The following is a 13,294-nucleotide window of genomic DNA, read 5'->3' as shown; positions in this document are numbered from 1 at the left end:
TCAATACCACTTGGTTTTAATTTGGCAAGTTAAACGGTTTATAAGAAAATAGCAAATACCTGTTTTACAAGTTGACTGCAATTTTCAGAGACAGTTCTAGGGGTGAAGAACATTTGTACATTTCTGAGGTAAGTACAAGACTTACAGTTCTAGTCTTGTGGGGTTAGGATGTCCACAGGTTGGGGTTCAAGTTAACCCTAAACACCCACCACCAGCAACAGGGGGCCAGCTGGGTGCAGAGGTCAAAGTTGATCCAAGATTTAAAATGGAGTCCTATGAAGACTGCGAGTACTCGGAATCAGCCTAATTGCAGGTAAGTACACACGTCTTCCGAGGGCAGGTTCTGAGGCTCCTGGGGGGTTTAGGTGAGCACTGGGGGGGGCAATAGGTCATCAACAAACACATAACCTGCAGGGACGGCCGGGTGTAGGGTGCAAACACAGCATTGGGCTCCCAATTCTTTTCAATAGGTGGGATCCCAGGGTTCACAAAGATGCTGCAGGCTATATCCAGGGGATCGGTTCTAGAAAACCACCAGCTGGAGAAGGAGGAGGGCTTCCTGCTGAATGTTGCTTGACTGGTGGTCAGATTCCCCAAGGCCCAGGGGGCTGTGGGTGCAGGGTACCTTTAGGCGTAGGGAATCTTCGTCTGGTTCTCTGGCGGTCGGGGGGGGGGTCCTCCAGAATTAGGCTGCAGGCATTGTCGTGTTGCCCAGGAGGGGTCAACCTAGGGTGGACACAAGGTCAGAATCACCTGGGGACCTGCTCTGGACTGGTGTGCCACCTGGACACGGGCCATTGGCGTCATGTGAACAGTGGGCAGGACTCGTGGATCCGGGACACTTCTGGAGTCTTTTGCTGTAGATTTTTTCTTTCATGGCCGCCGTCCACAGGAGATCTTGGTCCTCTGGTGTGCAGGCAGTCCTCTTGAGGCTTTTAAGAGGTCGCTGGTCTGGTAGGATGCATCGCCTTTTTGTAGCAGGGCTTCAGAAGCTGGAGACAGGCCTGTAGGGTTGGGGCCAAGTCAGTTGATGTCTTCAGTCTTCTCTTCTGGAAGTCAGCTTAGCAGTTTTTTGTTTTGTCGTCTTCTTGAGGTCGCAAGGAATCTGGTGAGCTGGGTTCAGGGAGGCCCTTAAATCCTGGATTTAGGGGCGTTGCAGGGGTCAGACACAGTAGCCAAAAGCTACTGTCCCCGAGGGTGACTACACCCTTCTGGAACACTGACCTAACCCTATTGGTCCCTGTCCTCCAAAACTAAGGTGGAGGATCCTACATGGAGGGGGTCACACCGTAGGAGTGGTCCCAGCTGAAGTGGTCACTCCTCCTTGTTTTTCCTAATTTTCCTGCCGGACTTGCCATCAAAAGTGGGGCTTTGTCCTGGGGAGAAAGGCATCTTCACTAGCTGGAGTGCCCTGGGGCACTGTAACAAGAGGCCTGAGCCTTTGAGGCTCACTGCCAGTTCCTGCAGAGGGGAGGTTTGAAGCACCTCCACCCAATGCAGGCTTTGTTTCTGGTCAGAGAGAGCACAAAGGTTCTCACCCCTGGTGGTCAAAAACTTGTTTGGAAGTGGCAGGCTGGCACAGACCGGTCAGTCCTGCACTAGATGTTTGGCTGGAATACAGAGGGCATCTCTGTGATGCCCTCTGGATGCATTTTTCAATAAATCCAACATCTGCTAGACTTCTAGCTGCAGATTCCTTACCTTTGAATTCCCTGGCGTCCGCTTCAAATCTGGAATCTTTTTGCTGAACAATACCCTGCGCGTGGCGTCGTTTGGTTCTGCGTGCGTCGTCCGGCTCCGCGGGGCTTCGTCGGCGTCGTTGAAGCCGTCTATGACATCACAGTCATCTATGTAGACGCCACCTTGGCGCGCGTATGTCAGTTCTTTTCCTTCTGTGCCGGTTAAGTACAGATCCAGGATCGAGCTACCCTTTGACTTTTTTTGGCAACCCCTTTTTCAACGTTTTGTCGAGGATTTTTGTTTATACGAGGGATATGTCCTCTAGGACGAACGGGGTTCAAGCTGTGTGGCGCCTGCCATTGCGCGATGTCGGTGACGGACCCCCACGAGGTATGTCTCTCGTGCCTCAACATGGACCACGACTCGAAGTCGCGTTCCAAGCTTTGAGGGAGCGGTCCCTAAAGCTCATGGCGGCCTGGCAGTCGACTTAGGTCAGCGCGACTCCTCGGAGGTCACAGTCCCGCTCAAGGAGGAGGTCACGGAACCACTCCAAGAACCCAAGTCCTCTTCATCCCATTTGAGGTCCCGGGGCACTCGGGAAAGAGGCACAAAAAGAAGAAGTCCACGCGGCTTTCGACTTCGACGTTGCGAGGGCCAACTCCGCGTCTTCCCCCCCTTTCTGGGAGCTGGAGCAGCCCCCACTCAATTAAAGGAATTTTACTAGGCTATGTGCCTTGTTTTTGAGCGGGCTGTCCCCTCTGTTGGGTCTTCGTGCCCCATGCGGTCAGTAGGGGCCCCATCGGATTTGACGCCGGCAGCTTTGGCCTTGGCACCATTGGGGACCCCAGGATCCGATAGCAGATCCCGACCAGTGCCAGGTTCTCACAGTCTGCCTCCTCCGATGCCAGGCCAGACGTTGACGCTCCTTCCACCACAGGCACTCATTGGTGGTGGTAGCCCCATCATTCCTGATGATCCAGAGCCAGAACGACGTCGTACAAAACCGATTCCGACTTCAATGGCGCCAAGTAGGCCTAGATCAGTGCCTGAGGCTTATTTAGAACAGCCAGGCACAGGTGAGGAGTGGGAGGGGTCTGAGGACCCTTTAGAATACGGATTGGAGCATGAGCAGGACTGGTATAAGGATCTAGAGGAAGCCAGCTCTCACTTCCTGCTGTGGCTACGGAGGTGGGGCATCTTATGCCATGGTGGTGCATAGGGCCGCTGAGGTCTTAGACCTAGACTTTCCTATGGTGCCAGTCAGGACTAATCTCCTGACGGAGGTGCTTCAGCCAGTGGTTGCTACATCAGAGCCAATGTTACCCTTCAATGAAGCCCTCACAGATGTCCTTCTGGGAATGTGGTCCAAACCCAGCACAGGGGCTCCTGTGAATAGGGCAATCGTTCGCCGCCATAGACCAGCTCCAAGCGACCCTAGTTTCCTCACTTAACACCCCACCCCTGAGAGCTCGATGGTCCAAGCCTCCACTTCGCCTGGTGTCTTCCCTTCCTTTCCCCCAGATAGGGAATTCAAGAGGCTGGACCAACTTGGGAAGAAGATGTTTCCTTTCTCCAGCCTGGCACTGAGGTCGGTAAATACCTCTTGCCTATTTGGCCGTTTTTCCCATACTTTATGGGATACGGTGGCACAAATGCTGCTGCCCCCGGTCCCAGAGGGCGTACGGGACACTCACCCAGGCTGTCATGGATGGGAAAGATGCAGCCAAGTTTACCATCAGGTGTGGTTTTGACACGACTGACTCACTGGGCAGAGCAATTTCTTCTACAGTGGCCCTCTGATGCCACGCCTGGCTGCGTACTATTGGCTTTTCCAGGGATGTCCATTTGAACTTGATGGACTTGCCTTTCAATGGCACACGCCTTTTTGGTGAAAAGGCAGACTTTGCGCTTGTAAAGATCTAAGGATTCTCAAGTTACAGCCAGATCCTTGGGTCTTTCAGTGCCCTTTCGGCAGCTGTCTGTCTATCGCCCCTTTCGAGGCCTCTGTAAGGGTGCGGTACCACACCAACAAAAGGTTAGCCACCGTCCTCCGGCATCACAACATCCAGTGCGAGGATGCGATTGTGGTACCTTCAGACACAGAGGGTCTAGCCAGAGGTTGGCCAGCACCCAGCCCCCCTTCTCTGCAACACCCAAGCCCTCCTAGTATGGGTCTGCAGGACCATGTCCGTCCAGTTTCATGGAGGATTCAATTTAATCTCCCTCACTGGCAATCCATAACATTGTACAAATGGATCTTGCAGAGCATACAGATGGGCTACTCCCTCCCCTTACAGTCTTTCCCTACCTCTATCCCTCAGGTAAAAGAATGGCTGATGGGGGATTATTTGATCTTACTCCGCGAGGAAGGTACAGCTCTCTTTGCCAAGGGAGCCATAGAAAGGGTCCCGAAATCAGAAGTAGACAGTGGTTGTTATTCCTGCTACTTTCTGATTGCCAACTGGAACAAGGGTCTTCACCCTATTTTGGATTTAAGGGATGTAAATCTCTTCCTCAAAAATTCAAGATGCTCACTCTTGCTCAGGTTTTGCCTGCCCTAGACCAAGGAGACTTAGACAGTAGCGTTGGACTTGCAGGATCACATACCCATCCTTGCCTGCCCACAGTCGTTACTTGCGGTTCGAGGTGGGCCGCGAGTACTTTCAGTTTATCGTGCTCCCCTTTGGTCTCGCCAGTGTCCCTCGGATGTTCAACAAAGTGATGGCGGTGGTGGCAGCTCATCTGTGCAGGTTAGGGATCTCAGTCTTCCCCTACCCTGACGACTGGCTGTTGAAGGCTCCTATGTCCCAGGCTCTCGTCACCCACCTTCAAACTATAGTAGACCTCCTGCATTCGCTGGGGAACACTATAAATGTGCCGAAGTCAGACCTGACTCCCTCTCAGAAGCTCCCTTTCATCGGCGCTGTCCTGGACACAGTGCAGTGTCGGGCCTATCCTCCAGAGAAGCGAGTCCAGGATATTCAGGTTACAATACCGATGTTTCGGCCTGTATCCTGGATTTCGGTGAGACAGGCTCTGAGGCTGTTGGGACTCATGGCTTCCTGCATCCTGTTAGTCAAACATGCCAGATGGCATATGAGGGCTCTGCAATGGGACCTGAAGTTCCAATGGGCACAGCATCAGGGAAGTCTTACCGACACGTTCAGATCTCAGAGGGAACTGAAAAAGACCTGCAGTGGTGGTTAGTGAACTGCAATTGGGTCAAAGGCAGACTCTTCTCCCTTCCCCAACCAGATCTCACAGTAGTGACAGATGTGTCACTTCTGGGATGGCGCAGCCATCTGGGAGAGGCGGAGATCAGGGGCCTCTGGTCTCCGGTGGAGTCTGGGCTCCATATCAACTTATTGGAGCTACGGGCGATCCGGCTAGCATTGAAAGCATTTCTTCCTGTTGTGAAAGGGAAGTTACTGCAGGTGTTCACAGACAACACTACAGCAATGTGGCACTGCAACAAGCAAGGCGGTGTGGGGTCTTGGACCCTTGGTCAATAAGCTCTGCATCTCTGGACATGGCTGGAACAGCAGGGTATAACCCTGGTGGTTCAACCCCTGGCAGGTTCTCTGAACGCCAGGGCGGACGAACTCAGATGTCGATGCCTAGCGGATCACAAATGGTATCTCCTTCCGCAGGTGGCACAAGGACTCTTTCAGCAGTGGAGAGAGCCTTAGTTTGATCTGTTCACCTCTACAGAGAACGTGCAATGTCAGCAGTATTGCGCATTTGAGTTTCCAAGGTGGCAATCACTCGGTGATGCTTTTCGTCACGAGTGGAATTCAGGCCTCCTATACGCATTTCCGCCCATACCACTTCTGCCCAGATTTCCCAAGAAGATCAAGAACGACCGGGCCCAAGTCATTTTAGTGGCTCCGGATTGGGCACAGGAGTCTGGTATCCCGAGCTACTCAAAATGAGCATCAATCCTCCGATCAGGCTGCCCCTTCGAGAGGCTCTTCTGTCGCAGCAGCATGGAAGGGTTCTCCATTCGAACCTGTCAACTCTGCGCCTTCATGTGTTGAGATTGAGTGCTGGCAGTTGATGGCTTTTGACCTTCCTCATCAAGTCTATAAAGTTATTTTGCCAGCCAGAGCGTCCCTCCACTAAAATGGTATACGCTTGCTGTTGGAAACGCTTTGTATAGAAAGGTTTATTGACTCTCTTTCTGCTTCTCTTTTTGACATTCTTCTTTTCATTCTGTCTCTAGCCCAGCAGGGTTCTTCCTTAGCGACTCAAAAGGGCTATCTTTCTGCCTTATCGGCATTTCTTTGGCTGCCTGACCAGCCTTCCTTGTTTAAACCTCCCATTGTAAATAGATTCCTCAAAGGGCTTGTACATATGTTTCCCCCTACGCCTTTTATTATGCCTCAGTGGGACTTAAATCTTGTCCTCACATTTCTCATGTGTGCTCCCCTTGAGCCTTTACACAACTGTCCCTTCCGGCTGCTCACCATCAAGACAGCTTTCTTAGTGGCAATAACATCTGCCAGGAGGGTGAGTGAGATGCAAGCCCTGTCATCAAGGCCACCGTATCTCACTATCTATCCAGATAAAGTGATTCTCAGAACTTGTGCCTCTTTCCTCCCCAAGGTGGTGACCCCATTCCATCTGGGTCAGATCATCACCCTGCCCACCTTCTTTGCTCCACTGCATCCCTCTAAGGAAGAGGAGCGATTCAATCGACTGGACCCAAAAAGAGCAATGTCGTTCTACCTAGACCGCACAAAAGAGTTCCGGGTGGATGACCAATTCTTTGTGGGGTACGTGGGAGCAAAGAAGGGTCAGGCAGTGCAGAAGCTAACCATTTCGCGCTGGGTCGTTCTCTGCATTAAGATATGCTATGCATTGGCCAGTAAGAAGCCTCCTGAGGGCTTGCAGGCTCATTCTACTTGGAGCAAAGCTGCTACCACTGCACTAGCTCAAGGCAGTTCAGTCCTGGAGATCTGTCAGGTGGCAACATGGGCATCCTTTACACGTTTGTGAAACATTACCGCCTGGACAGTCAGGCATGAAGGGACTGGTACTTTGCCCATTCAGTCCTGCATGACTTTCTAGTGTAAGGAATGGTATCCACAGCCCACCGCCAGGAGGTTATGGCTTGGGTATCTATTCAAAGGCAAGGAATCTGCAGCTAGAAGTCTCTATCAGATGAACAAGTTACTTACCTTCGGTAACGCATTATCTGGTAGAGACTCTATCTAGCTGCAGATTCCTTACATCCACCCATGCCTCCCCGCTCTGGGGATATGACTAGTAGGGTTAGGGTTTATCCCTTCTCAGGGCCCTAGGTTTGCGCAGACAAATGTTGGTTCTATTCTTGACTCTGCGCTTCTGGCGTGGAAGTTTTTGTGGATAAAAGAACTGACGTACGCTTTCCGAGGTGGCATCTATATAGGCGACCGTGGCGTCATAGACTGCTCCAGCGGCACTGACGAAGCCATGCGGAGCCGGACGACACACCTGGAACCAAACAACGCCACCCGACGGTGTGTGCAGGGTATTGCTCAGCAAAAAGATTCCGGATTCGAAGCTGGCGCCAGGGAATTCAGAGGTAAGGAATCTGCAACTAGATAGTCTCTACAAGATAATGTGTTACCAAACGTAAGTACCTTGTTCACTGGTATCAGTGTGGATTTATTGTGCTGAGAAGTTTGCTTACAAACTTCCCAGACGTCAGTAAAGCTTTCATGGAGCTGTGGAATGCGCAATGACAAAATCCCAGCCCATGTACTTTATATGGCCACACTGCACTTACAGTGTCTAAGAATGGGCTTAGATACTGTAGGGGGATATTGCTTATGCAGCTATGCCCTCACCTGTGGTATAGTGTACCCTGCCTTAGGGCTGCGAAGGGATGACTTACCTATGCCACAGGCAGTGGTTTGTGGGCATGGCTCCCTGAGAGGGGTGCCATGTAAACTTTGTCTTTTTCTTCCCACCAACACACACAAGCTGCAATGGCAGTATGCATGTGCTGTGTGAGGGGTCCCCCAGGGTGGCATAATACATGCTGCAGCTCTTGGGTACCTTCCCTGACCACAGGGCTCTTGGCCCTGTTAAAAGGGACTTAGCTTACAGTTTGTGGGAAAGAACACTGGTGTTGGGACCTGGTTAGCAGGATCCCAGCACACTCTGTCAAGTCTTGAACAATATCAGGCAAAGAGTTGGGTGGGGGATAGCCAGGCTGAAAGGGGGACTGTCCTTCAGTGACCACTAATGTAATTGTGTCTGTTGTGGTTACCGCTGCACCTCTAGTATTAGTATCTTGTGAGGATTTTTGTTGAACACAAGAAGCTCCTGCTGCAAAAAAGTAGCTAGGAAAAGATTTATGTGGGAAGCTAGGCAAATGTGGGATGTTGAAATCCAAGAACAGCTATGAATGAAGAATAGAGAGATGTGTGGGCCAAGATGAATAGGGTCTTTAGCCATATAGGTTTAAATTGTCCCTCTATAATCATACAGATATGACTGTGGTAAAGCTTAAAAATATCAATCCAATAAAATCCTTGGAATTGCCTCAAATTTAAAGCCCCCAGAAGCCACAAATGGGCAACTTACTTGGCATTGTTTAGTTGTAAGGACGTATAGGGAAGTGGCGGTAGCAAAGTTGCACAGGGTGACAGGCCTTGGTTTGAAGGTCTTCCCAAAGCAGTGCCTTCTGGATATTATTGAAACCCCCTAGAAGGGAAAAGTCGGAGATTTGCCTCGATGGGTTTAGTACTAGTGAAGAAACATACAGCCATTGGCTATCTCTGCCCCTTGGAGTCCTAAGAAAAATGATTGGAAGAGAGATTTTCCTTCATGTGCTTTGGCTTAAAGAATTACACATTAAGAGCAGTAAGGCGTGACAATAAATTGGCAGAGGACATGACGGTTTGGTGGTGGCTTACTTTTGTAAATGGCGTGAGAGATTGAATTTGTATCTCAAGGAACAGCTTAATCAACACAGCCTACTGTTGGAGCTCAGGCATTGCATTTCCTGTAAGACGTCCATGAGAGTATTCACCCTCACACAGGTAGTTAGAAAGAAGATAAATAATGAAGAGTTTAAATGTGTACTTGACTGCAGATTGATTGTACTAATGAGGTGCCAATGGCTTGTGTGGCTCAAATGTTGAACTGTATGTCCTATGCAAGTGATAAAGAAAAATGTTTGACATTTCTGATCACATTTAATTTCTTGTAGGAGGAGACACTTTAGATGAATGTGGATTAAGATATCTACTGGCCATGCGTCTGCATACGTGTCTTCTGACATCGCTGCCTCCATTATATCGAATTCAGTTGCTCCACCAAGGTAACATTTTCTGAGACCCACTCTAATTTGTATGTTCTGTTGGAAACATAATTGAGACATCTTAATTTGTTTTCAAGAAGTTTATCATTAACAGACTCAAATTGCAAGACATGTTGTTGCAGTGCATAGCCGCCTATTCTGACCACCAGACATGGCTGGAGGATATTATTTCTTTGCAACACATAACAAAATGTAAATGCAGAGCAAAGCAGAAAATGAAGCACACTTTTTTGTAATTCTGAAGTGTGCTGGAAAATGATTTTAATAGGTTCAAAACAAATCAAACACAAATGATAAGTATTCACGGAAACCCGATTTCCACACATTATCATGTGTGTTCTATTACTGTGTACAGCATTGGGGTGTTCTCCCACCCATCTTTTTACCAACCTTCTCCACATTTCTGACCTTGTTGTTGCTGGCTTTAGGACTGTGCATTTTGACACTGCAAATCAGTGCTTAAGTGCTTCTGGTCTCTCCCATAAACATGGTATTACTGACTTATCTCCAATTGGCATATTTCATTTACTTATAAATCCCTGGTTAAATGCTACTTGTGGGCCTGCAGCACTCATTGTGCCACCCACTTAAGTAGCCTTCTAACCATTGCAGAGTCTGTGTGGGCAGTTTTACACTGCTGTGTCGACCTGGCAAAATAACCCTTTTTCCGGCCCAAATCTTCCTATTTTATACACCTATAAGGTAGGCCCAGGACAACCCAGAGGGCAGGGTGCAATGTAAACTGTCAAAGTCTTTTTTCACTACAGCAAAGTCTATCTTTTCTATAGGACAACATTAGGATTATCTCATTACATTTGATTAGTTTAGTTCACAATCTGGAAGAGAAAAGTTTTTCAAGATGGGTGTCTCTGAACTCCTCACATGTTAAAAACACAACGGATGGTGAAGTCGGATTTTAAATTGCAGTTCTGAAAATGCAACTTTTAGAGAGTTGGAATTTTCTTGTTTTAGCAATTTGATGCTTGCTGCCTGCTGCTGAATACACATCTGGGGTGGGTGACAGCTGGGCTTTCTGCATTACCTTTAAATGGCCACACACAAAGGGATCTTAGATGTGATTTGATGGGCCATCCTGGGCAGGATGTGAGGGAGGACCTGGGCACAGCCTTACACTTCACCTGAACATGCTGTGTCCTGTCCCCACACAAAGGGCTGAATACTCCTCTGTAGTAAGTCTGGAGCTGGGGGAGGAAGAAATTACTGTGCACTTCAAATCCCTTCTTTGAAGTCTACTCCACTTACAAGACTCAACTGGGTGTAAGTACTGGACCTCTGAAACAACCACTTGGATACACTTCTGAAGCTGTGGAGACTGCCAGGAAGAAGGACTGCTGTGCTCCTACAAAGACTGCCACTGCTGGAATGCTACTCTGCTGAACTCCTGCTTTGCTGTGCTGCTGCCTCTTGCCTGGAAGTGAGAAGGACTGGACCTGCATCGATCTACTCCAAAACCATGCCGAGGAGGCATTTCCTTACACAATGCATTGCCTCAGCTGCACTGTGCATCTTCCTCAACATCGACGCAACCAGGATCCAAGTTACTTTTGTTCAGCGGACCTAAGGGGGTCCCTGTAACAAGCCTATGCTGCATCGCGGTTGGCCTGAGCTCTTGACTTTTTCCCGGTCCAGGGCAACCAGATATCCCCAATTGGCGCGTCTTTCTTCTAAACGCTTTTCTACAATTAATTCTTCAAAATGTGTAACTCCAGTTCTACTTATTGGATGTTTGTTGTTTTGGTCTTTGTTCATTTATTAAATTAAGGTACATTTTTCTAACTAGGTGTGGTATCTTTTGTGTGGTGTTTTCGCTGTTTTCTGTTTAAAGTGTTGCACAAATACTTTACCCATTGCCTCTTAGGTTAAGCCTGACTCCTCTGTGCGAAGCTGTCAGAGGGTGAGCACAGGTTAACCTAGGGTGCGTTGGTGACTTGCCCTTATCAGTATTGTGGTTCCTGCTTGGACAAAATGCATACCTGTGCTAACCAGAAAACCAGTTACTAACATAATCTAGATAGTTTTATCAGTAAAACTGTATATCTCTTCAAAGTTAGTGGCCATTTCAGTGAATTATGTGCAGTGTTTAAATGACAATGTGCTACCACACGAAGGTTTAGTTACATTACAAAATCTTCATTTGTCATGACCATTGAAGATAGATGGGTCACAAAAATTGTCATTTTAAATAGTGGGTTGTGGTTCTAAAACGACCCACCTCTCTAGACAGTTGTTCTAGGTAATCAAATGGAAGGAAATTTAGTATTCTGAACGGAAGCATTGGATGTCTGACAGTAATTTAGCTTTTTACAGAAGGTCTATATGGAGCTGTGTAAGAAATTGGAATAATGGTTAATGTGGGTAAAACCTCATTCAAGCAGCAACCACAATCCTTGTCAGAGTGAACTCACAAGTAACCCCACAATAACCTGTGCTTAACTGTTTGGTAACTTGCCACAAAAGCTGCCAGTCTTAATTTAGAGGCAATGTGTGAACTATTTATGAAGCACTTCAAGCCGTAATAAAGTGAAACACAACACAAGAAAAATACCATATCAGTTTAGAAGAGTACAGTAGAATTTAATAAATAAAGACCGAAATGACAAACATCCATGCAGTAGAATTGGAGATATACAATTTTAAAGGTTTAAGTGAAAACAATGCCAAAAATCACAAAGTGGCAACTGTGGTCATGTGTTCGCGCCGGACCAGGACAAAGTCACAACTTCAGGCTGACTGCGATGGAGCGCTGTCCAGCTGCAGGACCCAGTTAGGCCTGCTGAATAAGAGTATCCTCAATCCTGGTTGTGAAATCCTGAGTCAATGATGCGCTGCACAGCAGTAATTCCTAGTAACTGCAAAGTGAGGTCTTGCGTCATGATCGAGGATGCCATCATCGAGGAGCTTGCGATGTGAATGCCTGCATCAAGATGCGTTGCTCATCTGCTGGTTCTGTAGACACTGTGGAGTTTGCTAAGCGGAGTCCTCCGTCGTCAAGGAGCCCGTCGACAAGGGGCTTGAGATAATAAGGCCTGCAACGGAGAAGAACCACACAGCGATTCTGATGTGGAGTTTGATGAGGCGATGTGCCCCGAAGCAGCTCTGGTGCAAAGTTTCTGGTCACCGATGCATCACATTGTGGCTCCAATGCATATGTTGAGCTTGGACCACCGTTTGGGCTGGTAGAGCCCCTTCAGACCCACTTCCGAGGGTCCAGGACTGTGGTGGCACCACTTGGGTGGGTAGGACTTAAACCTGGCAGAGTCCAGGTGCTGGGTATAAGATGGGGGAAGCCTGTTCTGTCCCTGAGGCTACTGATCAGGAGGCCAGCGAACAGGTTTTTGGAGGTATGCTAGTGTTCCTGGGTTCAAAATGCAAGTCAAGTCCTTCCCTCTGGCAGGAGGACAGCGGGCAGCAGAATGTCAGTCCTTCTTGCAGTAGAGCAGCATAGCGGTCCTGCTGAGTCTTCCACAGGTGCAGATGTGTACTGAAAAGTTGCAATATGAGGCCCAGTACTTATACTTTGTGCCCACTTTGAAGTAGGAGAAGCCTACAGAGGATTCCATCCCCCAGAGGTGTTTGGAATGTCCTGCCTTCCTTCTCTGGCACCAGATAGTCTGGGGGTCACAACAGACTAGTGTCAAACTATCTGCTCAGGCAGGGGTTTTGTGTTGTGTAAATGTGGTGGGTGACAGCCCTTCCCCTCATTAGCTCAGAGTGGCCCATTCTGCAAACACCTAGCTTCTCTCTGTTTCATTGTTTAGGAGCGATACACAAAGACCAACTACACCTAGTCATGTGACTCAGAATACAGACAGCGGATACCAAGTGGTTGGCAAAAGAAAATATCAACTTTTAAAAGTGTCATTTTCAGAATTGACTAAAATTCAACTTTAAAATTAATGAGGGTTTTTAATAGCAATTCTTTAGACACCAAACTAGAAACATTGGCCTGCTCCCAATTAAAAGTTATCACTTACTAGTTGGTAATAATGTAACCCACAGATATCTTATGGGAGACGTGGCCTTGCAGTAGTGAAACATTGGTTTGGTAGTTTTCACTACTAGGACATATAAATCTTTAACTGTACATGTCCTACTTTTTAAATACACTGCACCCTTTCTCTGGGCTGTGTAGGGCTTACCCTAGAGGTGTCTTATATGCATTTTTTTTTTTAATGGTTTGGGCCTACAAAGTAATTTACCTTGCCAGATCGAAATGGCGGTTTAAAACTGCACATCCAGGCTGTAAAGACAGGTCTGAGACATGTTTAGAAGGGCTTCTTA

The 13,294-nt window shown here is 48.2% G+C and overlaps 1 protein-coding gene across 2 annotated transcripts in view; it reads left to right on the top strand.

Moving 5' to 3' along the window:
- Nucleotides 1–13,294, top strand: part of DMXL2 (Dmx like 2) — a 1,615,381-nt gene that overhangs the window by 620,839 nt on the left and 981,248 nt on the right. For both annotated transcript variants that reach the window (XM_069222485.1, XM_069222484.1), the window contains exon 19: nt 8,882–8,992. In XM_069222485.1, coding sequence (XP_069078586.1) covers nt 8,882–8,992 — 111 coding nt within the window. The remainder of the gene's footprint in view (nt 1–8,881; nt 8,993–13,294) is intronic.

This window comes from Pleurodeles waltl, chromosome 3_1, assembly GCF_031143425.1.
Source record: "Pleurodeles waltl isolate 20211129_DDA chromosome 3_1, aPleWal1.hap1.20221129, whole genome shotgun sequence".
Taxonomy (NCBI): Eukaryota; Metazoa; Chordata; class Amphibia; order Caudata; family Salamandridae; genus Pleurodeles; species Pleurodeles waltl.
This window is presented reverse-complemented; position numbering and strand designations above follow the sequence as displayed.